Source organism: Aegilops tauschii, chromosome 2 (assembly GCF_002575655.3).
Source record: "Aegilops tauschii subsp. strangulata cultivar AL8/78 chromosome 2, Aet v6.0, whole genome shotgun sequence".
NCBI lineage: Eukaryota > Viridiplantae > Streptophyta > Magnoliopsida > Poales > Poaceae > Aegilops > Aegilops tauschii.
Window position 1 is genome coordinate 374,296,992 of NC_053036.3, and position 26,538 is coordinate 374,323,529.

Sequence of the window (26,538 nt, forward strand, 5' to 3'; positions counted from 1 at the left end):
GCCCTTCAGGAAGGTCCGGCGGCGCCCAAAGGCGTCACTGCGTCCATGACGGATGAGCCGCCAGGGATTTCTCCCAACCCAAACAACCACCACCACCCCGGACGATTCAAAGTGCACCACCAGACCTGCCGCCCACCAGCATGTGCCACCACGGTCAGCGAACCAACCTCGTCGTCTCCCTGAGGCCACCAACACGAGACCTGGAGGAGGAATGAGGATCCAACGGGCTTAGGGGCATTCGCAACTTAGCCGACAAGAGGGGACAATCACCGCCACCTCCGCGGAGCCGACCGGACATGACGACAGAAGCTTACCAGGCCCAAACAGGCCCGCCGGGCCCCAAAGGTGTAACATCCCAAATTTTCAATTTGGTATGTTATACATAGATCATCATTTCATATCATGCTTTATTGCATTTTGACAAATCCTCGATAAATCCTAAGCAACTCAAGGACCCTCGGAGAGAATTGGGGATTTTTCTTAAATTTTCATATTTGTTTTTTTATCAAATAATAAGACGAGGATTTTGGTTTTAATTATTTTCCCTCCGGAAAAATAATTCATTTTAAAATAAACAAGAGGAGAAAATATGACTTCTCCAAAACAATTGAAATACTGGAGGAAAAATGTTAAAATCATTATTTGGAATTTATTTGGATTTTATTTGCAATTTTTATTGCATTAAAGATATTGCATGTTTTCAAAATATTTATTCTGATTTAAAAAAATGTTCACCCTATTCTAGATTTTCTAACAAGACGGGGAAAATTTATTTCATATTTTTCTGACTTTTATTCATTTTTCTACGAATTATTTTCCGCGGAACTTATTTAAAAAAAAAGAGACGAGCGCCGGCCCGCCCGCGCCTCTCCTTCCTCCGCACGGGACGCCGCCGCCGCCATGACCGAGTCCGGCCGCCGCACGCCTCCCCTCGCCGCCCCCTCCCCCAAGCCACCCCGGGACCCCCCTCCTATATATACCCCCCTCTCTCTTTCCTCTCACAGCCGCCGCCGCCGCCCTCACCGCCGAGCGCCGTCGCTGCCCGCATCTCGCCGCGTCGCCGCAGCCGTAGCCCGCGCCGCCGCCGCCGCCCTCGCCTCGCCGCACCCCCCCGAGCCCCGCACCCCGCGCCCGAGCCCGGAGCCCCGCCGGAGCCCTCGCCGGAGTAGCCCCGACGAGGTACTGCCGCTGCCCCGTTTCGTCGTTGCCGGTTTTCGTTTTAAAAAAAACCCTTCGTATTAAAAAAAACCTAGATCGGTTTTTTTCGGTTTTATTATTTTGCGAGCGTTCAACGAACCGTTCGTTTTAGCGAACGCGTTCGTCGGTTTTTCTCTGTTAACGAACGTCCGTTATTTAACCGTTCGTCCGTTTTTCTTTTTCGTCGGATTTTTCTCGTTATTTTCTCAGATTCGATTTCTGATCGAATCTTCGATTCTGTTTAACTTCTCGCTCGTTTATCGGAATCAGGCGATTCAAGCGTCTAGAGTTTCGTCTCGAAATTCTCTTTCCGTTTAACCTACTCAAACAAGTTTTTGCAACAGTAAAACTTGACCTAGATTCGTTTTTAAAAAAAACCTAGATCGGTTTTTTTTGGTTTTATTATTTTGCGAGCGTTCACCGAACCGTTCATTTTAGCGAACGCGTTCGTCGATTTTTCTCTGTTAACGAACATCCGTTATTTAACCGTTCGACAGTTTTTCTTTTTCGTCGGATTTTTCTCGTTATTTTCTCAGATTCGATTTCTGATCGAATCTTCGATTCTGTTTAACTTCTCGCTCGTTTATCGGAATCAGGCGATTCAAGCGTCTAGAGTTTCGTCTCGAAATTCTCTTTCCGTTTAACCTTCTCAAACAAGTTTTTGCAATAGTAAAACTTGACCTAGATCCAGATTAGTAAACGAAGTTTCTTTCTTTCACCGTTTGACTTTCGTTGCTTCTTTCGAGTTGATTCTTTTTGCAAACCGGAGTTCTTAAGTTGAACTTTCTGGTTGGATCTTTCATTCGAGTTTTACCTGTGCATTAGATGAGTACTGATTGTATGCTTGTTTGTTTGCGATAGAGTACCCGGAGTGTGCCGCTTGTTACTTCGACTCGTTAGCTTTTGCAGATCATCAGCAAGGCAAGTAACACTTTGATCATATCCCGTTCATACCCAGTTTTACTGCATTAGATCTGTTTTCCTCAAACATTGCATGGTTAGGATCTAATTAAATTGAGGGTATTGGGAAGTAGTTGACGTAGTACCTATTACCTGTTTTTCTTAACAAACCCTTGGGAGTTACTTCTACGTTGCTTTTATTATATTGCCATGCTATGCTCGTAGACGTGGATTTGGGTTTGAGTGATATTCACGACAGATGTGAGATTGTTAATAATGGTTCAACTTAAGGTGGCAACTAAAACTCACATCTGGGTGGATTGAGGCACCTGGAGAACCCAGTGTTGTCTGTTTGTATAAGGTCCGCCACCCAGGCTCAAAGGGATCATAAGATTATTCATGCTAGAAACTTCCGTGTGCAGCCACAAGCTATTATGGGCTCTAGCATAGTTGAGTAGGTTACAAGATCTCTTGAAGAGGTGGGCTAGCAGATGTAGGGGAAAGTAGGTGTACCGGTCCACCCGGAGTAAAGAGTGATTGTTCCTGAAAGACTGTGTCTCGGTCATCCGTTTCTCAAACATCATGTAGTGCGAGAATCAAGCGGAGGCGATCGAGTCTTGTGGGGAAAAGTGCGCAAACCTCTGCAGAGTGTACAAACTGATCATGATTAGCCGTGTCCCCGGTTATGGACAACTTGAGTATCTAGTACTTGGATTATCATTTGAATCTCATCACCATGTTACTTATAATTAATTTTGTTGGGTTAATGATGACACTTAATTGGGATTGAGTTGGAGGTACCTTCTCAATGTTTCACAACCACCATGATAGTTAAATAAAATTTATTCCTTTGAAGTAGGATAAAAATTGGCTTTTCGCAAAACTGTAACCATAGAGCTTTCCACCAGCCATATATGCATATAGTATAGCATTATTATTGTTCATTGCTCTCTATGTGTTGCTTTGCCAGCATATTCTATGTGCTGACCCGTTTTCGGGCTGCAACGTTTCATGTTGCAGACTTTTCAGACGACGAGTAAGGTGCCTTAGGTCGTGGTCTTATACTCGGTGATGCCGCTGGAGTGATGGACTCACTTATCTTCCAAGTCTTCCGTTGTTATCATTATTAGATGGCCTTAAGCCATGTTTATCATACTTAATCTCTTCGGAGATATTCGATGTAATAAGTGTGTGATTGCTACTCTGTTATAAATCCTCCATTTGTACTGTGCGTGTCAGCATTACTGATCCAGGGATGACACTGGTGCACAGCAGCACAGGCCATTTGAGGTCTGGTCGCTACAAAGTTGGTATCAGAGCACACGCTGACTGTAGGACACGACCACTAAGCTTAAGCCCTAGAAAGCTTCTCTCTGCTCATTTCTGACCCCTCTCCACTTTCTACTCTTTTAGGAATGGCGAATGCAAGGAGCAAGTTCATGCAACCAGATGAAGACACGCCGTTTGGTCGACACTTGAAGGAAGTCACCAAGTACTTGAACATAGGAATACCAAGCGTCACCGGAACCTACAACGCCACATTACATGAAGAGGAGAGCTGGAAGATTCAAGTTATCATCCAGGAAGGATGTTTAGTGCCATAAGATTGGTTTTCGAAGCACCAACTTGGAGTTTAGGGAAGAGCATGGCCGCACACATCGCCATGGGACGCATTGGAGAAGTCTACCACCAGGAGCTTAAGGATACAATTTATCAGATTTGTGGACGTCGAGACGCGCAATGGGAGATGATCAAGACCAAGAAGGATGGATCAATTGCAGCTTTCATCCAGGAGCAGAACCAACATATTCGTCGCCAGGAGAACCAGATGTGCACGGACAAGGAAGAACTGAAGAAGGCATTAACGAAGATCAAGGAGCTCCAAGAAGCACTCAAGGCTACACGCGAAGATTATTTGGAGGAAATCAACGCACTAGTAGGGAAGATTGACGACCTGCAGAAGAAGATTGGAGTATTCGTGGGAAATCCAGTGCCAAGTCGACGAATGCACTTGTCCGGATAACTACATCATCATCGACGACACCGACTCGGAACCTAGTGAAGACGACTGGGTTGATGAAGCTGGAGCAGACATCATGGAGTCTTCAACGGATCAGAATTTCTAGTAGACCACCATATCAGTAGTAGTTTTCCCCCATTTAATAGTATAGTTCAAGCACTTTGTAACGCTAGTTAGATCGATTGTTTTGCCTTGTTTGAATTGATTGAGTGATATTGATTGAATTTGTCTCATGAGCATATGGGTAGTGTTTTCTCTCTAGACCTCATTCTTTTCTTAACTCTCATGTTTTCTAAACCTATCAGATGCCTCCGAGACGCGACACCGGATTTGTTTTCCCGCCAGAGATCACCCAGTTGATTCAGCAACAGAATGCCCTGATGCAAGTGTTAGTGCAGAACCAAGGCAACAACAACAACAACAACCCACCGCCACCACCACCTGTTGATCACTTAGCCCGTTTCTTAAGGCTAAACCCGCCGGTGTTTTCCAGTAGCACCGAGCCGATTGTAGCAGATGATTGGCTCCGCAAAGTTGGAAGGGAGTTGACCACTGCAGGATGCACAGATGCGGAAAGAGTGCGTTTTGCCGCACATCAGCTTGATGGACCCGCAGCATCATGGTGGGAGAATTATACAGCCACGCACCCTATTGACACTGTCACATGGGACCAGTTTCAGCAAGCTTTCTGTACAGCTCATGTTTCAGCAGGAGCTATGGCTATGAAGAAGCGTGAGTTTCGTAACCTACGCCAAGGAGGACGCACCGTAGGCCAGTATGTGGAGGATTTCAGTAAGTTAGCACGTTATGCACCAGATGACGTTGCTACAGATGCTGCCAAGCAGGAGAAATTTTTGGAAGGGCTGAATGATGAACTGAGTATGCAGTTGATGGTAGCAACCTTCAACAACTACCAGGAGCTGGTAGATAGAGCTCTCATGATTGAAGGGAAGCAACAGCAGATTGAAAACCGTAAGAGGAAGTATGGACAAGGGAAGTACAATTCTGGAGCCCAGCAGAAGCCACGATTTACCCCGAAGCCGGGAGGACAGTTTCAGCATACCCATGGAGGAGGTAGTTCGCACAACCATAATGGCTCCAAGAATGGTAATGGGAATGGAGGAGGAAACGGACAGAACCGCACCAACCCATCTACCCCAACCAAGAGAGATCTAAGTCACATTAGTTGTTTCAAGTGCCAGAAGACGGGACATTATGCTACTGATTGTCCCGAAGCCCAAAATGGAAATGGCAATGGAAGCTCTAGTAAGAAGCCGAACCCGTTCAACAAAGGACATGTGAACCACGTGAGCGTGGAGGAGGTTGAAGCTCAGCCTGATGCAGTAATAGGTAAGTTTTTGGTTAAGTCATTTACTGCAACCGTTCTTTTCGATACTGGTGCATCGCATTCATACATATCAAGGGGATTCGTGAATAAGTTTAAGATGTCCACCCAAGTTCTCCAAACCCCTATGTTAGTAACCTCGCCAGGAGCAGAGTATATGGCCACCCAAGGATGTTTTCAGATACCATTGGCCATTGGTAGGCATGTTTTCCCCTCAGACCTCATTGTTTTGGAATCGCAAGGTTTGGATGTGATTCTGGGAATGGATTGGCTATCGTTGTATGGAGGAAACATCGATTGTGCCAGCAAGACGATTTTGCTTACCACCCCGGAAGGAAAAAGGATCAAGTATGTATCCCGGCATATGCCGAAGAGGACTCAAGTAAATTGCTTAGCAGGAGTTGTACAGGAGGAAGTACCAGTGGTGAAGGATTATCCAGATGTATTTCCAGAAGAGTTGCCAGGCATGCCCCCAGATAGAGACATTGAGTTCTTGATTGAACTTTTGCCAGGCACAGGGCCAATATCTAAGAGACCGTACAGGATGCCCGCAAAGGATTTGGAGGAAATTAAGAAGCAGATCAAGGAGTTACTGGATAAAGGCTATGTTCGCCCAAGTTCGTCACCTTGGGGATCCCCAGTACTTCTAGTGGAGAAGAAAGATGGATCACTGAGGATGGTTGTTGATTACCGAGGATTGAATGAAGTGACCATCAAAAACAAGTACCCACTGCCGATGATCAATGATTTGTTTGACCGCTTACAAGGAGCTAAAGTATTTTCCAAGATCGATCTACGATCAGGGTACCATCAGTTAAAGATTCGAGAGCAGGATATACCCAAGACGACATTTACCACCAGATATGGATCGTATGAGTATACCGTTATGTCATTTGGTCTGACTAACGCACCTGCCTATTTCATGAACCTGATGAACAAAGTGTTTATGGAGTTTTTGGATAAGTTCGTCGTGGTGTTCATTGATGATATTTTAATCTTTTCCAAGGATGAAGAAGAGCATGAGGAGCATTTACGATTGGTGCTTGAGAAGCTCAGAGAACATCAATTATATGCCAAGTTCAGCAAATGTGAGTTTTGGTTGAAGGAAGTTGGATTCCTTGGACATGTTATTTCTGGAGAAGGAATAGCAGTAGACCCTGCCAAGGTTGACACAGTGACAAGTTGGGAATCACCCACGACAGTTGGAGAAATCCGGAGTTTCCTTGGACTTGCAGGATACTATCGGAGATTTATCGAGAATTTCTCAAAGATTGCTAAGCCCATGACTGAGCTATTGAAGAAGGACACCAAATTCAATTGGACTGAGGAATGTGAAGCTAGTTTCCAAGAGTTGAAGAAACGATTGGTTACCTCACCAGTGTTGATTCTGCCCGATCAACGCAAGGATTATGAAGTTTATTGCGACGCTTCTCGTCGAGGACTTGGAGCAGTGCTTATGCAGGAAGGAAGAGTTGTGTTGTATGCTTCACGACAACTTAAACCCCATGAGAAGAATTATGCTACACATGATTTGGAATTAACAGCCGTGGTGCATGCATTGAAAACATGGAGACATTTTCTCATCGGAAACCATTGTGAGGTGTACACGGATCACAAGAGTTTGAAGTATATTTTCACGCAGAAGGAGTTAAATCTCAGACAGAGGAGATGGTTGGAGCTCATTAAAGATTATGATATGAGATTGCATTATCACCCTGGAAAGGCTAACGTAGTAGCAGACGCGTCGAGCCGCAAGAGTCATGTCAACACCCTCATGATAGGAGAGTTACCTCAGGAGTTAACCGAGGACCTTCGCGAGCTATGTTTGGAGATAGTCCCTAGAGGCTATTTAGCGACATTGGAGATTCAGTCTACCTTGATGGAAAGGATCAGAGAAGCTCAGAAGACAGACAAGGAGATTGAAGAGATAAAGGAGAAGATGAGCAAAGGAAAAGCCAAGGGATTTCGTGAGGATGAGCACGATACCTTATGGTTTGAGGACCGCGTATATGTGCCAAATGATCTGGAGATCAGGAAGTTGATTTTGCAAGAAGCCCATGATTCACCATACTCGATTCACCCAGGGAATACCAAGATGTATTTGGATTTGAAGAATACTTTCTGGTGGACCGGAATGAAGAAGGATATTGCGGAGTATGTAGCAGTTTGTGATGTATGTCAGAGAGTGAAGGCAGAGCATCAGAAGCAAGCAGGATTGCTGCAACCATTGCCAATACCCGAATGGAAGTGGGATAAAATAGGCATGGATTTTATCACAGGATTACCCAGGACTCGTTCAGGCTATGACTCGATATGGGTTGTAGTCGACCGTTTGACGAAAGTGGCTCATTTCATTCCAGTGAAGACCACTTACTCCAGTGCTAAGTTGGCAAAGATATACATGACCAGGATCGTATGTTTGCATGGAGTTCCGAGGACCATTGTATCAGACAGAGGAACCCAATTTACCTCGAAGTTTTGGAAGCAGTTACATGAAACATTGGGAACCAGGCTGGAATTTAGTACAGCTTTCCACCCACAGACAGATGGACAGACTGAAAGAGTCAACCAGATTTTGGAGGACATGTTGAGAGCATGTGCACTAGATTATGGATCTAGTTGGGACGACAATTTGCCATATGCGGAGTTTTCGTATAACAACAGTTATCAAACCAGTTTGAAGATGGCCCCTTTCGAAGCCTTGTACGGAAGGAGGTGTAGAACACCGTTGTTATGGGACGAAGTTGGAGACCGTTAGTTGTTTGGACCAGATTTGATTAAGGAGTCTGAACAGAAAGTGAGGTTGATTCGCGATAGGCTCAAGGTAGCCCAGTCCAGGCAGAAGAGTTATGCCGATTCTAAACGAAAGGAGACCGTTCACGAAGTCGGAGACAGAGTGTATCTTCGAGTATCACCACTTCGAGGAGTGAAGCGCTTTGGAGTTAAGGGAAAGCTAGCGCCCCGTTTTATCGGACCATACAGAGTGTTGGAACGTATGGGAGAAGTTGCCTACAAGTTGGAATTGCCCGAAGGATTGTCTAGAGTACATGATGTATTTCACGTTTCGCAGTTGAAGAAGTGCCACGCAGAGATGGCTGAGATACCACTAAGAGATACTGTGCCACTGGAAGCGATACAGTTGGAAAGTGATTTGACTTATGAGGAGAAGCCAGTTAAGATTCTCGAGTATGCCAGCCGAGTTACCCGCAGCAAGGTTATCAAGTTTTGCAAAGTCCAGTGGAGTCACCACACGGAGGATGAAGCCACCTGGGAGCGAGAGGAAGATCTACGGAAAGACCACTCCCACCTGTTTTCTAGCCAACCCGAATCTCGAGGGCGAGATTCATCTTAAGGGGGGTAGGTTTGTAACATCCCAAATTTTCAATTTGGTATGTTATACATAGATCATCATTTCATATCATGTTTTATTGCATTTTGACAAATCCTCGATAAATCCTAAGCAACTCAAGGACCCTCGGAGAGAGTTGGAGATTTTTCTTAAATTTTCATATTTGATTTTTTTATCAAATAATAAGACGAGGATTTTGGTTTTAATTATTTTCCCTCCGGAAAAATATTTTATTTTGAAATAAACGAGAGGAGAAAATATGACTTCTCCAGAACAATTGAAATACTGGAGGAAAAATGTTAAAATCATTATTTGGAATTTATTTGGATTTTATTTGCAATTTTTATTGCATTAAAAATATTGCATGTTTTCAAAATATTTATTTTGATTTAAAAAATGTTCACCCTATTCTAGATTTTCTAACTAGACGGGGAAAATTTATTTCATATTTTTCTGACTTTTATTCATTTTTCTACGAATTATTTTCCGTGGAACTTATTTAAAAAAAGAGACGAGCGACGCCCGCTGGGCCGAAGCCCAGCCGAGCGCCGGCCCGCCCGCGCCTCTCCTTCCTCCGCACGGGACGCCGCCGCCGCCATGACCGAGTCCGGCCGCCGCACGCCTCCCCTATCCGCCCCCTCCCCCAAGCCACCTCGGGACCCCCCTCCTATATATACCCCCCCTCTCTCTTTCCTCTCACAGCCGCCGCCGCCGCCCACACCGCCGAGCGCCGCCGCCGTAGCCCGCGCCGCCGCCGCCGGGAGCCGCCGCCCTCGCCTCGCCGCACCCCCCGAGCCCCGCACCCCGCGCCCTCGCCCGGAGCCCCGCCGGAGCCCTCGCCGGAGTAGCCCCGACGAGGTACTGCCGCTGCCCCGTTTCGTCGTTGCCGGTTTTCGTTTTAAAAAAACCCTTCGTTTAAAAAAAAAACCTAGATCGGTTTTTTTTCGGTTTTATTATTTTGCGAGCGTTCACCGAACCGTTCGTTTTAGCGAACGCGTTCGTCGGTTTTTCTCTGTTAACGAACGTCCGTTATTTAACCGTTCGTTCGTTTTTCTTTTTCGTCGGATTTTTCTCGTTATTTTCTCAGATTCGATTTCTGATCGAATCTTCGATTCTGTTTAACTTCTCGCTCGTTTATCGGAATCAGGCGATTCAAGCGTCTAGAGTTTCGTCTCGAAATTCTCTTTCCGTTTAACCTACTCAAACAAGTTTTTGCAACAGTAAAACTTGACCTAGATTCGTTTAAAAAAAACCTAGATCGGTTTTTTTCGGTTTTATTATTTTGCGAGCGTTCACCGAACCGTTCGTTTTAGCGAACGCGTTCGTCGGTTTTTCTCAGTTAACGAACGTCCGTTATTCAACCGTTCGCCCATTTTTCTTTTTCGTCGGATTTTTCTCGTTATTTTCTCAGATTCGATTTCTGATCGAATCTTCGATTCTGTTTAACTTCTCGCTCGTTTATCGGAATCAGGCGATTCAAGCGTCTAGAGTTTCGTCTCGAAATTCTCTTTCCGTTTACCCTACTCAAACAAGTTTTTGCAACAGTAAAACTTGACCTAGATCCAGATTAGTAAACGAAGTTTCTTTCTTTCACCGTTTGACTTTCGTTGCTTCTTTCGAGTTGATTCTTTTTGCAAACCGGAGTTCTTAAGTTGAACTTTCTGGTAGGATCTTTCATTCGAGTTTTACCTGTGCATTAGATGAGTACTAATTGTATGGTTGTTTGTTTGCGATAGAGTCCCCGGAGTGTGCCGCTTGTTACTTCGACTCGTTAGCTTTTGCGGATCATCAGCAAGGCAAGTAACACTTTGATCATATCCCGTTCATACCCAGTTTTACTGCATTAGATCTGTTTTCCTCAAACATTGCATGGTTAGGATCTAATTAAATTGAGGGTATTGGGAAGTAGTTGAGGTAGTACCTATTACCTGTTTTTCTTAACAAACCCTTGGGAGTTACTTCTACGTTGCTTTTATTATATTGCCATGCTATGCTCGTAGACGTGGATTTGGGTTTGAGTGATATTCACGACAGATGTGAGATTGTTAATAATGGTTCAACTTAAGGTGGCAACTAAAACTCACATCTGGGTGGATTGAGGCACCTGGAGAACCCAGTGTTGTCTGTTTGTATAAGGTCCTCCACCCAGGCTCAAAGGGATCATAAGATTATTCATGCTAGAAACTTCCGTGTGCAGCCACAAGCTATTATGGGCTCTAGCATAGTTGAGTAGGTTACAAGATCTCTTGAAGAGGTAGGCTAGCAGATGTAGGGGAAAGTAGGTGTACCGGTCCACCCGGAGTAAAGAGTGATTGTTCCTGAAAGATTGTGTCTCGGTCATCCGTTTCTCAAACATCATGTAGTGCGAGAATCAAGCGGAGGCGATCGAGTCTTGTGGGGAAAAGTGCGCAAACCTCTGCAGAGTGTACAAACTGATCATGATTAGCCGTGTCCCCGGTTATGGACAACTTGAGTATCTAGTACTTGGATTATCATTTGAATCTCATCACCATGTTACTTATAATTAATTTTGTTGGGTTAATGATGACACTTAATTGGGATTGAGTTGGAGGTACCTTCTCAATGTTTCACAACCACCATGATAGTTAAATAAAATTTATTCCTTTGAAGTAGGATAAAAATTGGCTTTTCGCAAAACTGTAACCATAGAGCTTTCCACCAGCCATATATGCATATAGTATAGCATTATTATTGTTCATTGCTCTCTATGTGTTACTTTGCCAGCATATTCTATGTGCTGACCCGTTTTCGGGCTGCAACGTTTCATGTTGCAGACTTTTCAGACGACGAGTAAGGTGCCTTAGGTCGTGGTCTTATACTCAGTGATGCCGCTGGAGTGATGGACTCACTTATCTTCCAAGTCTTCCGCTGTTATCATTATTAGATGGCCTTAAGCCATGTTTATCATACTTAATCTCTTCGGAGATATTCGATGTAGTAAGTGTGTGATTGCTACTCTGTTATAAATCCTTCATTTGTACTGTGCGTGTCAGCATTACTGATCCAGGGATGACACTGGTGCACAGCAGCACAGGCCATTTGAGGTCTGGTCGCTACAAAAGGGTTCGGACAACCCCTGCCGCCATGCTGCAGCACATCGGCCAAAAGAGCTGCCACCACCCACAGCCCCCGACTCCACGCCACCTCCACCAGGGAGCCACGCCGCCGCGCGCCGTCCCGCCCAACCTAGATGGGGCCCAAAAGGGCCCACATCTGGGCGGAGCAGATGCCGCCGGCCAGCCGCACTACCACGGGCCCCGCAGCCAACGACCGCGTCACCACATCAAGAGCGCCCGTGTCACACCCAGCATTTTGTAACATGTCATTTGCATTAATAAAGCATGAAAATCTGGACCAACAAAAACTTTTGCTTTATTTGGTTTTTTAATTTGAGTTGGATTTCTCTTTGTGATTTCAAGTGCTCTTTAAAGTCAACACAGCTCCACCTTCTATACTTCAACTCCTTGCCCCAAACTTCTGCCCAATGATCATGTCATGTGTATAGTACAGTATAGTATTTTCTTACAAAATAATTTAGCCAAAAAGTATTTTCTAAATTTAGTATTCCAAAAACCCCTGAATTGAGTTTGCACTACAAGTACTTGATTTGGGGTATGAAAAATCTTTCAAAGAGTATGTTTGACTCCTATTAGGTATAGGACTCCCATAAACCACAAAAATATAATTTTAAAAGCTATTTTATTATTTTATTTAAAGATTTTTTCTTTATGCCAGAAATGGTCTTTATTAGGTTAAAATTATTTAAGTGTTTCAAAAATATTAGAGAAACTTTAGGGAAACTCAGAGGACATATATTGTCCATATATAAGAGTTCCAACACATGGTCATGTTCAAAATATTGGTCAAATCCCTCAAAAACCCTTTTTGGATATTTTAAGATTTTGAAATATTTACAAAGGAAATATTCTCTAAAAAATCCAAGAAAATTCTAGCAAGTCACATATGCATAATATGATGACCTTGCAAATTTTAAACTCAATCAAAATAGTTTTGGTTCACAAAAGTGCCCCAAAACCATCTCTGACCAGATCCAAGTTTGAACAACTTTACATTGCCAACCTCGTCCTTTTTGCCTCAAATTTTGTGGACATGCTCACATCTCAAAATAATGATACTACACCAAGTGGTGCATCAAGGGGAATAGTTTTGCATGACTAGATCTTGGAAAACCCATTTCTGTTGATTTCTAGGGTTTACAAAAGTTGCATTGGCAACTTTACCCAAATGGACCAAAACTTGGTGGAACACCTTATTTCTTCATGCCATTTGACCCTGTCAAGTCTCATGCAAAGAGGAATTCATCTACTTGCCCAAACCAACATCAAACACCTTCTGCCAATTTTTCAAAAGCATTACTTTGACCTCTTCCACTAAGGCTCAACTTTTTACCACAACCCCTCCTAGTCCTCTTCTACCTCCAATAACTCTCCCCTGGCCATTACTCAATGATTTAGGGGTAAAACACCCCCATTTACCTCCCTGGCCAGCAGTTCCTCTCTCTTTCTCACATCCCTCCTCACTCTAGTGGCCATCCATGGCATCCAAAGCTTCCTCCCCTTTGTTTACTACTCCCTAGCTCTGCCAAACATGAGTGGGCACGCCCCTGCCGCTTAAACAATGCCATGCTGGCCATTTGCATGCTCCAGAGCACGCTACAATGCGGCCAGGCACTGTAGCCGCCCCCTGCCAACCATCTTCGGCCACCTCAGGCCACCCCAGCGCGCCCGACGATGCACCTCGACGTCTGCAACACGGAAGCTGGTCGGCCCCCTCCTCCTTCTCCCTCCTCCTGCCCCTGCTCGCACGCGTGTCGGCTGCCCGGGAGCGCCAGTGAAAACGCTCACACGCGCGGTGCCCCTGGCCCTCCCCTGCTCTCTCTCTCTCTCTCTCTCTTCACTCCCTCGCTCTAGACCAACCTCAGGAACACCCCAGACACATCGCAGCGAGCCCCGGTGACCCGTAGCGACGGCAACAAGTTTGCCGGCGCACGAGTCCTCGGTGGACCGTCGCCCGCCTATTTAAAGGCTGCCCCGCGCCGTCCTCTCCTCACCACTCGCCCTCTGCACCACCAAATCACCCCCTGCACCCCCAGTTCCTCTCCAGAGGGGCCCGAGCTCGAGATCGAGCTCGAGCTCCGCCGCTTTGGCTCGCCGTCGTCTGCACAGTATAGACCTCCTCCGCTACTCCTTTCCCTCTATTTGGAACAACCGTAGCCCACTGATTCCCCTCTCCTCCCAACTTCTTTTGCAGCCAAAAACGGCCGAAACCACCGACGCCCGACGCTCCTTCGCCGCGTGACCTCGTCGCCGGCGAACCAGGCCACTCCAGCGACCACGACGACCACCACCTGAATGGCGGCAGCCTCCTGAGTCTAGCCGTGCCATCGCCCGACCTCGTCGTGCCCTGCATCGCCGTCGGTGAGCTCGCCGACCCTCTGGTCGCGAGGTCAGAGATGATAGGTGGGCCCCGCCTGTCATCCTCACCTCTCCCTCGCCCCTCTCTCTCCCACTGACACCCGGGCCCCGCCCGTCAGATTTAAACCTGGTGCACGCGCCGCTCTGGCTCGCCCGGGCCGAATCTCTTCTGGGCATCTTGCGCTACGGCTGTTCTGGCCCAGTTGCACAGTGCTCTTTCTCTTTTTCTTTTCTCTCTAATTTCAAAATATTCCACAGGATTAAATTAATGTCCAAATGCAATCATTCCAACTCCTAAAATCTTGTAATAATCCCACCTATTTAATGGTGTATCTTTCATGCAAATCCATCACCCTTTTTGTATTGTTCAAATTTAAACCCTTCTTTAAAAATCCGTTACTCTATCTCTTAAGCCCCAAATCCAAAACCATGAATTTTTCCCTTCTTAGTTTTCATCCTAGTATTTAACAAAAATAAGTTGACATTTTTCTGAGCACTTTGGTTTTTCTGTTTTACTATTGCCTTATTTTTTCCGTTGTTTCTTTTGCGACGAATAGATCCCGTATTTGACGAAGTAGTTGGAGAAGAAGAAGGAGAAGGACTTAAAGACTTTGAAGACCAAGCCAACCAAGGCAAGCAGCCCTTTGACCATGATAACCCTCTCATGTGCTTTGATAAATTTCCGTTGATACTTGCATGTTTGTAGCTCTACCTTGTGCTTAGAGATACGATGAATACTTGATGTTGACGCATGATGTTGCATCTATGCATGATCACCTCGTGGTTGCATTCTTTCGAAAACCCCATCGGGTGCCCCTAATGCCCGTGGGTGATGTTGAACTAAGGTCACCACTTGAGGAAGAAGTGGTGCACCAGAGCAAGCATTTTGTGTGTGTGTGTGTGTGTGTGTAAAATGATGGATTGGATTTAGGTGTGATTACCGTCCCAACCAAACATACCTAGGCCGATACTGGCATGGTGCCCACATTACTAGTGACGGGGGTGACACGAGGTCACTCTCGGGACGGGGTCGTGCTCGGATAGGCGGCCTGACTGTTTTCACAGGGCACCGGACACACCGTTGGTCCCTGCGTGTATGTGTGATAATGAAAAGGGCAGAGTCCCAAGATCTTGATGCTTATACACAAAGGCCGTGTACCAACGAGTGGACCCTATGTTAGTGTCGCATAGGGAAAGATAGTGATCGGGTGCTTCTCCCGAGTACTTGAGGTACCGCGGGATTGTGGATGACACAAAAGCTTCTCGGATCTTGTGGGTAAAGTGCGCAACCTCTGCAGAGTGTCAAACTATTAGAATAGTCGGGTCCACGGTCATGGACAGTTGGGTGGTGCTACTTAAACTATGTCCAGAAATTTTACAAACTTGGTACACATGTGTGTGTGGAGGAGAACTATTTGAGTCAAGGCTAATGACTTGACGTGTTGATTAAGCTAGAGTTGATCCAAACTCTCTTTATGTTGATATCTGTAACCTGTTCTTATGGTTACCAGAATTCATTGATGCATATCTTACCAGATGATATGACATTTCATCTAGTTTGATGCTGGGTTGCCTACTTGTTGTTACATCATGCATTGTTACCTTGATCCAAAAACATGGGTTGCTTACGAGTATATTCAAAGTACTTATTGGCTTGCCACTAGTTATTTAATTGGCCAGACATGGAGGAACAGGAGTTCGAAGAAGAGTTCTTTGAAGACGAACATGCAAACTAGGACGCTTTCCCAATCAGAATGCCTGTAGGGTTAAGGCAGATGGCATGGGTCCTACTTATCAACGAAGATTTCCGCTGCTTGAGTTTATTTGACGTTCAGCCCTTGAGGCTCTATCTATGTAAGACTTGCCTATAATGGTCGTAATTTTTGTAAGACGGTATGTATGGATGTAAGACTCTTGTTATTCAGCTTCTGTGTGTTCAGTGAGCATTGATCTCTGGGATCACTGTACACGTGCATTCGGTGATCTCGACTTATGAGTCGGGTCCCCACAGCCCGCGACCCGCGGAACCCTGCTGTTGAGTATCATTGTTATTATGGAAACATAGGATAGCGTAGGATTTATTCCACCTTGCCTTGTACTTCAAGACGACCTTGTACTCCTATATATATGCCCATGAGGCTCAAGCAATACATCAACAATTCCACCAATCCTCTCTCTTCCTTCTAACACCCCCCACCAAGCCGCACCATCACCAGCCGAGTACCACCGCCGCCAGCAGGGGGCCCGCGCCCCCACGCTTGAGCGGGGAAAGAAGGGCATGTCGCTGCCATCGCCGCACGGGCAGGGCCCGGCGAACAATGCCGCGGCAGGGGGGAGCCGGAGGGGAGGAAGGCTGGAGGAGAGGACGACGGTGGGGGAGAGCGAGCGAAGCCGTCCAACTCTATAAAACCTCAGCTGAATATCTTCATAAGGTAGGCCGCAAAGTCAATGATTCTCAGTGGTAAGACCAAATTCGTCCGCTGTCACATGAAGCTTAGGGTTCCATGGTTGGTTCTCGAACTTGCCAGATACCGACGCTGATGGGAAAACATTTTGCCTATTGCATAGGTCCTTTTATTGATTATTAGCATCCATAAGGACAAGACACACATGTATGATGCATATAGTCTACAACTTGCGATCGAGAACAACACTCCAGTTGTATATATGTCCGTCGATTGATCGTCTACATGAGGAGCCCCCTGGCTATGCGGCCGTCAGCGCCCTGGGGAAAGAACCCGCCGGCCTGGGCGGGGCTTCCGGTGCCGTACACGATGCCGAGGATCTCCTCGGGCGTGCGATCGTAAGCGAGCGAGTAGCGGTCGCCGGCGATGATGTTCCCCACGGTCTGCCCCTCGGGCCCCTCACCCGGCACCACCACTAGCCCCTCGTCCTTCACTCCCCTCCTCCCCAGCTCGTTCCGCAGGTCGGAGATGTGCGCGGTCACCTCCGCCACACCAACACCATAGCTCGCCACCCGCGACAGTCCGCGCTCGTACAACAGGGCCCGGATCACCGCGTCCTGTGCCGATTCCACGCCCAGCAGTCCCGCCACCAGCTGCGTGCAATCAATCATAGAAGTACGACAAGTTAATTATCACGTACATGTAATTAATGGGAATATCGATCAGTACGCATGCACGCATTTTGTGTGTCTGATCGATACGGCTGGTGGTAGGGTGATCACGCGTGTGGTGTAGCCTAGGTACGTACCCTTCTGGCCTGAGGAGTGAGGAGCTTGGGGTTGGCGCCAACGTAGCCGGTAAGACCGACGTACGGGATGATGTAGGAGGCGATGAGGAAGTTGAGGCTGTTCTCGTAGGGGTTGAAGGGCGGGTCCAGCGTCGTGTTCATCGCCTGCTCCACGATCTTGCCGATGTTGGTCGCGCTGATGTCCAGCTGCGGCCGCGGGAATCCCCTCACGTTCTGCTTGATCGCCCTGCACATACACACGCACTGTCCATAAACGACATGCTACTTCTCTGCTACTAATATTTCTTGGTCGGGAGAGAGTCCGAGCTAGTGGCCGAATTGTGAGGTTAATTGCGTACGTACCTGAGGTGGCCAACTTCTTGGTAGCAGAACTGTGTGGCGACGTCTCGGACGAAGGGGGTGAGGGCGGCGGTCTGGCCACCGATAGGAGGCGGGCCGCCGCCGGTGAGGTTGACGTCGATGCCATCGAGGCCGTAGCCCAGCGCCGACCAGCAGAAGAACTCCGCCTCCAGGTACTCGAGGTTCAGCGGGAACTCCAGCAGGTCCACGTCCGATTGTGGCAGCAGCGTGCCGCCGCCGCCGAAGAACCCGCGGTACCGTGCCCACTCGTTGTCCATGTCCTGCGCCCGGCAGACGCCGCCGCAGAGAGCAGCCGCCACCAAGGCGACCACCACGACGAAGGTGGCCGGCGCAGCCATGGCAATACTACTTGCAGCTCGTAGTATGATCACGAGTTGGGAGTTGGGACTAGTCTGCGCACGCCAAGGATGGTAGGATCGCTGATCTGCAGGTTTGGGGGACTTAACTTGTGCGTGTTCTCGTCCTCGCGATCGGCGAATGTAATATAGGCGGTGCGGCACATGCGGAAGGGGTGCAACGTGGAGCGTGACGTGGACGGGAACGGAAGAGGAGTGGGGGTGGCGCGCCAAGGGTCTGGCCTCCGGCGGAACTACGTGTGGTGTTGTTTAAGCGGCCGGTCGCTGTTTGCTTTGTCTTGGAGGAAATTTTAGTGGGTCGACCATTACTCCATTGTGTGACGTTTTCTGTGCAGTTGTCTTGCGAGTTTTGTAGTTTTGGGCCTTACCCTGGGCTCCTGAGGTACACACAATGGTGGCGCAAATTAGACAAGTTCCCCCATACACGAAATGGGACATGCGATGTGCGCTCAGAAAGAACGAAGAAACAGGTGTCACTCACATATGCTTGCAAGGCATTATAGGACAGTGCTTGCAAGGAAAATATTAGCATGATGTACCTCTTTTTTAAGTTAGCAACGTGTATAACTTTTCCCCCGCAAAAAAAGAAGGCAACGTGTATAACTTTTGAAACATGTGTTCGTCCCTTAGGGCTTATTCGGTTTACTAGTTTCTCAAACCATAAGAATAGGAAAAGTAAATGATTAATAGGTCATGTCAGTTGAATTGAAGAATTCACCACTGAAAGCGCACTCCAATCTCCTAATTGGATTGATAATTAATGTCAGTCTTAACGGACTTAGCCTTTCATTTTTGTGATCCAAAGCCATATTGAGTCAATTCTTTCTCAAATGTCCTTAAAGATCAAACTTCAAAAACAATGTTTTGGACGGTGTCACCAAAATGTCACAAGGGTGACGAGATTACATTTGGGTCACATTGCACAAAAGTGTCGATGATTCAACTGTTAGATGTTCCAAGTCTGGTGGCCGAGCTGACAAACCTTCCTTCGGCCATGCAAGGAAAAGGAAGGGTCAGGATGGAAACTCCTCTACCAAGTACTTGACATTGCCGACTGCAAGTCCTCCTCCATCATGCACTTGAAAAATCCTTAAATATAGACGCGGCTCTTTGAGGTTACCGTTCAGACACAACTCCATATGGTAAGAGCATCTACAGCCGGGCTTTGCAAATTCGGCCCCTCAAACGCCCGCGGACGCGCCCGGATGCGCCTGCGGACACTAACCGGGAACGCCTCAAATCGTGTCGTCCATATCTGTTTCTTTCATCCGAACCCCTATATCCATACTATAGTATGCAATGTCGATCAAACTACGTAGATCAGCTTCGGACATAAAAATTGCACAATAGTTCTCCAAAAGATCCATCAAAGTTCACACAAACGACGGACAACTATATACTACATCTAAAACTTGAAATTAAAATAAACTTCACCACTTCCAGACCGACCCTTTCCCCTTCTGGTCGCCGGTGTAGCTGTACCCGTCGTCGGCTGGTAGAGGAGCGTCCGATTCTTCGGAGGAGGAGCCGCCGTCGTCGTCGGAGGAGGAGGAGTCGACGATGACGAGGCCCTTGAGGCGCTGGACGGCCCGGTCCTGCTGTCGCCTGAGCTTGGCTAGCTGAGCCGCCTCCTTCGCCTTCTCCAACGCCTCCCGCTCGGACTGCTCAATGGCAAGCCGAAGAGCCTTGGCGTTCTTCCGGCAGAGCCGTCGAGCGTCCGTCTCCGCCGTCGTAAGCGATCGGCGGTAGACCCACGCGAGGAGCCGCTAGTCCTCGTCGGGCTCCGCCGGCGGCGGACAGAGCTCTCCACGGCCTCCCTCTCCCTTGCCCGCTGCCTCCGACTCCGGCGTGCGTGTTCGAGCCGACAGGGCGGGCTCAAGCACCCACCGCGGCCCACGAGGGGGAGCAGCAGCCGGCGGGGCAAGGGGACGGCATGGGGAAGCAGCAGTTGGCGGGGAGATGGGCCGGCGCAGGGGAGGCGCCGATTGCGCTGGCCGCTTGTCGGAGCTACCCAGAGCCGGAAGAGGCCAACACCGGCGTCCGAGATGCGCTGACGGGGAAGCGGCGAGGCTGTAGCTCCAGAGCTGCCCCCGGTGTCCACCTTGGACCGCTCCAAGGCGATGCGGAGGGCAAGCTCATACTCCGGATCCACCTCGTCGTCGGAGCGGCTGCCGGAGCTCAACATTGCGCCGGATTCGATCGGAATCGGTGAGAGGAGAGGACAAAGCGAGAGAGGATAGTGAGTGAGCTAGGGTTTCAGACCAACGAGGCCGATGGGGTTTTTTGTGGGACATCCATGAGGTCGGTGGTGGGGCAGGCTTGTCAGACGGACGTGCCCGGGCCACCCCATATCCGCCCCATATTTGGAGATATGGGGGGTGCCAGTCAGTCCGGACGTTTGAGGCCGATTTGAGGCGTCTGTCTGGGTCGAAAAAACGTGACCGGGCAGCCCGCCCGGGCGTATGAGGCGGCTTTGAGAGGTCCGACTGTAGATGCTCTAAACACTTAGAATAAGGGACATTGCCGAAAACCAGTATTGGAAAGGGTTTTGAACAGATGAATACACTGGTGGATGGTTGGACTCTAACGAATCAACAGACACTAGACATCTGAAGATGTGATATTGTGTGAATCCATGCCCCCCCCCCTCCGGTAATATTAGTGAACATCCCTTGATCACTTATGGTACCCCAAACAGCCGACTTCACTTTCCTATTGGAAAGGAAAAATAGTTCTAACATGAACTTGTTCACCTGCAATAGTCAAGAACTCTTGACGGTATCTAGCTGGAACAACCTGTTCGTCCTGAATACCTTGACTTAAGGACAAATAATTTCATAATGGATGGTGTAGGACACAGAAGAAACAACAACTAGACATCTCCAGTGGTGACTGCACTAGTGGTTGTTGATGGACACAAAAGAAACAATGACCACTAGATGTCTACAGAGGTTACTACAACCGCTCAGGCGCGGCTCCTTGAGTATATTGATATATATATGCATTGTTGTAATATGAAATGTGTATCAACAAATGGCTATACTGACTACTACCCTTAAGTTGTAATTCAACTGATATATAATTATGTTGGGTTAATGTATTGTTTAATTGAGTTGCGTATTGTCGGTTGTTATACTTTATATTTTTAATTAACTAAATGTACTATGCACTAATAGAACAGAAGGCATGTTACTGGTAAGTAAAATACCAGGGAAGATCTAATTTTGAAACATGCCATAGGTAGAGTAGTTACTAGTGACACTCGCCTATTTTGCTAGTTACTGGTCACTTCTTACCACTGGCGAGTTACTATTGACGGCTACTCTGCTCATCAATAAAGTGGAAAATGCACCCATCACTGGTAAGTTGTAGTAGTGGTCCAACATTGGCTTGTGTGCATGGGAGCCTTCAAGGTGTGAAGGAGGCAAGATGTTTGCACGCACTAGAGAGCTATTTGGTGAAGATCTACCCTGATTAAGGCTAGACTTTCATGGTCGTAAGCCTTGGTGGCATAGGTTGAGTGCTCCATTGTGGGTGTAGTTCTCCACGGACTTGTCCTCCATGGATATAGCAACTATGGTCTTCGTGATCCTAGAACTTTTATGGTCGAAGCCTCCATCAACATGAAGTATAACAAGGCAAACTATCCGAATCACGGGGAAAATCTTATGCCATGCCCAGGTGATGGTGTCCGGATAAGGGGGTGCTAACCATGTCGTCTCTCAGACATATGGGCCGGGCTGAGGACCCTCAAAGTAACTATCTTGTGGGCTATATTCATTAGGCTCCCAGGAGCCTCTAGAAGGAATCTCCCCAAAGACTTGGTGTGTACTCCAAGACATAGAGGCAATCGTCGGAAAGATTACTATTAGATGTAACCAACCTATGTGTAACCCTAGGTACCCCCCCTGTGAATATAAGATGAGGGGTGTAGACCATAGAGGCCAACTCATTCATACACGATCTCGTCGTAAATCAACTTGTACTCTTTACCCCATCAATCAATACATTCAAAGTAGGACGTAGGGTGTTATCTCTTAGAGATAGTCTGGACCTGGGTAAAGTCATGTGTCCCTGTTACCGTCGTGCCAAGGCTACCGGCTCAGGACCCTCTACCCGAGATCTACTGAATTTAACTTTGTCATTAGTGGCCCATGAAGGTCCCTCTATATGTAGTCGAGGCGGTTTGATGGCGTCAATAGGAGATAATTAGATCGGTGCCGGCACAGCTTCTACGTCGCACCTCGGCTCGCCTGAACCATCTGAGAATATTGAAACTCCAATCCCTTGTCCATGACTTTAGATCTGGCCAAGGAATAACAACCAACTTCCACCCAAGCACCGAGGTTCTATCGGGCTCGGGGCGTAAGCTACACCTTACCGGACCAAGACTGGAGCTCAAATCCGATGAGACAATACGTGGCTAGGTGAGCCAGGCCCCGCAAAAAGGACTAGTGCCAACGTTAGATTGACCTCGGGAGAACTCGGAGAGCGTTGTCGGATCTGACTGGAACTAAAATTTCGCTCCTACCCACCACCCATGACAAGTACTGCCCCAGAAAAATGGGGCCAACCGACATATGGGATTTAGCCCTCGTAGTGCAAAACACAAACAAGATGACCCGGCAATTCTGGACACGTTTTTTGTTCACAAAAAAATGCGGATTACACGGATCAGAAAGCCATAGTGTCATTCCCCTTAACTTTTACGACAAGGGGATTAGGAGATAAGTCTTTCGACGCCGTCTCCGACCTAGTAACAAAGTATTACGCCATGGAGGACGCCTGGATACCAATCAATGGCGCAAAAACCCTAGCTCAGAGTTAACCAAAGCGGGAGAAGGAAGTGGGCGCCCACACCGTAACCGACGGTCCAAGCAAAACAACGCCGATAAGATTGACGAGCAACCTTCATGAAAGAGAACTCTATCGAATAGCTGCGGAACTAAATCGCTACTGGATGATCTAGAATATTAGTATGAACTAGTTTGGCGATCTAGACTATTAGTATGAATTAGTTTGAGTGATCTAGAATAAAATATAGTATCTTGAACATCTTTTATGATTGTGAGCCCTCACTAATTATTTCCAGTCAAGTAGTTGATGTTGGAGAAGGAAGACAACATAATGGGTTATGTTTGCTTATATTCACATAGAATTTATGTTGCCATGACCCTCTAACATGTGGTGCTTGCTCATAATCTTTTGCTAGCCAAAAGAGTTTTGTACTAACTAGAGATACTACATGTGCATCCAAATACCCTTAAACCAAGTTTCTTCTCATAAGAGTCCACCATATCTATCTATGGATTGAATAAGATCCTTCAAATAAGTTGTTATCGGTGCAAAGCAATAAAAATTGCTCCTAATATACATGATCTTTTATGTAAGGGAAAATAAGTTTTGTACGAACTTGTGATGGTAATGCAGTACACGCGACGAACTGCTCAACAAAGGTTGCTATCATAAGGGGCAATATAAAGTGAAGTTCCTTTGCATTAAGAGCTTGCACATAAAATTTAAAAGCGCATGGCAACCTCTATTTCCCTCTGTGAAGGGTCTATCTTTTACCTTTTAGTCTTTACTTTTATGCAAGAGTCAAAGGTATTTATCCCTGTTCCAACCTCAATTATTCTCCACTTGGCAAGCATTATGTGGCGGGGAATGATCCAGGCATATATATCCGGTTGAATATACGTAATCATGAGTTAGTATTGTTAACATTATCCCTAAGATAAATAAGTTGGGTGGTGAAACATTAAACCCCCATCTTCCTTTGTGTCTGATTGAAACAGTTTGTACTAAGAATATGCTTTGAGTGCCAGTAATCAGGGAAGACTATATGATAATTGAGTATTTGGAATTTTCTAAATGAAAAGCTCTTACATAGACCCTTCCTGAAGTATAATGAATTGTAATTGTTTTGATGACTGAGAACATGTTTGTTAGTTTCCAAGAAATTTTATTTTTTATACTTTGACTTGTGACTGAATTATTACTTGATCATGAGAAGTTATATGATTGATACTTGTGGTTATAACAATGATCATGATGCTACCATGTCTGTATTTTGCTTTACTGACACCTCTCTCTATAAACCTACGGTCATGATTATCGAGTTTGGTATTCGCTTGAGGACAAACGGAGTCTAAGCTTGGGGGAGTTGATACGTCCATTTTGCATCATGTTTTTCTACTGTTAATTATATTGATTCAAAGTTATTTTCACTTTTATATGCCATTATAATGCCTTTTCTCTCTTAAATTGTGAGCTCTATCACAAGAGGGAGATTGCCGGTAGCTGGAGTTCTAGACCTGAAAAGAGCTACAAAGAGATAACTATTCTCCGGAGCTCTGAATGGCCTGAAGTTTTATGGAGATTTATTTTGAAATATATAAAAAATACTGGAAGAAGAATCAGTAGGAGGGGACCCACCAGTGAGCCACAAGCTCAGGTGGCGCGCCCACTCCTCTCCGGCGTGCCACCTGAGCTTGTGGGCCCACCAGCAGGCCTACATGGTCCATCTTATCCTATATGAATCCATTTTCCCTAGAAAAAATCAAGAGAAGACTTTCTGGATGAAGCGTCGCCATCTTGAGGCAAACCTAGGCAGGAGCACCTTTGCTCTTCGGCGGAGCGATTCTGCCAGAGATACTCATCTCCATCATCATCTTCAGCAACACCATATTATATCCAAACTCTAGTTCATCTCTTGTATTCAATCATTGTCCAAAACATCAGATTGGTACATGCGGGTTGCTAGTAGTGTTGATTACATCTTGTAGTTGATGTTAATTGGTTTATTTTATGGGAGATTATATGTTCAAATTGCTAATCATATATTTATCTCCTCTGATCATGAACATGAATATAATTTATGATTAGTTTCGTTTGTTCTTGAGGATATGGGAGAAGTCTTGTTATAAGTAATTATGTGAAGTTGGTCTCCATTCAATATTTTAATGATGTGTTATTTTGTTCTTCCTCTATTGGTGTCATGAGAACGTCGACTAAATAAAATATTACCATGCTTGGGCCTAGGAGAAGGCATTGTGGGATTAGTAAGTAGATGACGGGTTGCGAGAATGACAGAAGCTTAAACCCTAGTTTATCCACTCTTCCGTAAGGGCTGATTTGGATCTATATGTTTCATGATATGGTTAGATTTATCTTAATTATTCTTTCGTAGTTGTGGATGCTTGCAAGAGGTGGTAATCAAAAGTGGGTTGTTTGTTCAAGTAAGAACAACACCCTAGCATCGGTCCACCCACATACAAATTTATCAAAGTAGTGAACGTGAATCGATCAATCGTGATGAACATGACTAGACGAAATTCCCATGTGTAAGTGCATCTAGTGCCCCTTAGTGATTTTGGTGTATTGAAGACTTATAGGTTAAGGGACTAATGCGTTTGTGAGTGTACACAAGTCTATAAGTCTATAAGGAGTTCGATATTTACAGAGAAAGTCGACCCCTAAAAATGAATGTCTTCAACTGAAGACTTTGGCTTTCTGAAGACTTTGAAAGTGAAGAAATTGGTGTGACCATGAACACTTGATATCCATGCGAGGAACATGAAGCGTGAAGACTTTTGTTTTCGTAGTTTCATTTTCTCTTTCTTGAGTCATAGGAAACACCGCATTGTTAAAGGGGGTCGAGGTAAAACTAAGGAAAAGTTTCCAAGTGATGCTCATCTCAAAATCCTACACTTACCAATCCCTTCGAGTGAAGCCATTGGAAATCTCATACAGTTCAGTAAATTTCTTCAGTGATAGAGATGAAGATCTTCTGGTCTCTGAGCAATTTGTTCTAACTGAGGAGTTAGGAATTCGCCAGTGCGGATTGCCTACAAGTGAGGAACATGATAGCCCTGAGGAATTTGAACCTCAAATTTCCGACCGTTGCTGTGCTTGAAGGAAATATGCCCTAGAGGCAATAATAAAGTTGTTATTTATATTTCCTTCTATCATGATAAATGTTTATTATTCATGCTAGAATTGTATTACCCGGAAACTTAGTACATGTGTGAATACAAAGACAAACAAAGTGTCCCTAGTATGCCTCTACTAGACTAGCTCATTAATCAAAGATGGTTAAGTTTCCTGACCATAGACATGTGTTTTCATTTAATCAACGGGATCACATCATTAGAGAATGATGTGATGGACAAGACCCATCCATTAGCTTAGCATAATGATCGTTTAGTTTTATTGGTATTGCTTTCATCATGACTTATACATGTTCCTCTGACTATGAGATTATGCAACTCCCGAATACCGGAGGAACACCTTGTGTGCTATCAAATATCACAACGTAACTGGGTGATTATAAAGATGCTCTA

At 46.1% G+C, this 26,538-nt stretch overlaps 1 protein-coding gene across 1 annotated transcript; it reads right to left on the reverse strand.

Moving 5' to 3' along the window:
* Positions 1–16,808: 16,808 nt before the first annotated feature.
* LOC109755332 (desiccation-related protein PCC13-62) lies at positions 16,809–18,294 on the reverse strand. The gene is made up of 3 exons (XM_020314246.4): positions 17,823–18,294; positions 17,481–17,706; positions 16,809–17,325 (listed from the first exon to the last, which is right to left on the reverse strand). The coding sequence occupies exons 1-3, from the start codon at positions 18,176–18,178 to the stop codon at positions 16,954–16,956; spliced, it is 954 nt and encodes a 317-aa protein (XP_020169835.1). The 5' UTR covers positions 18,179–18,294; the 3' UTR covers positions 16,809–16,953.
* Positions 18,295–26,538: the final 8,244 nt, after the last annotated feature.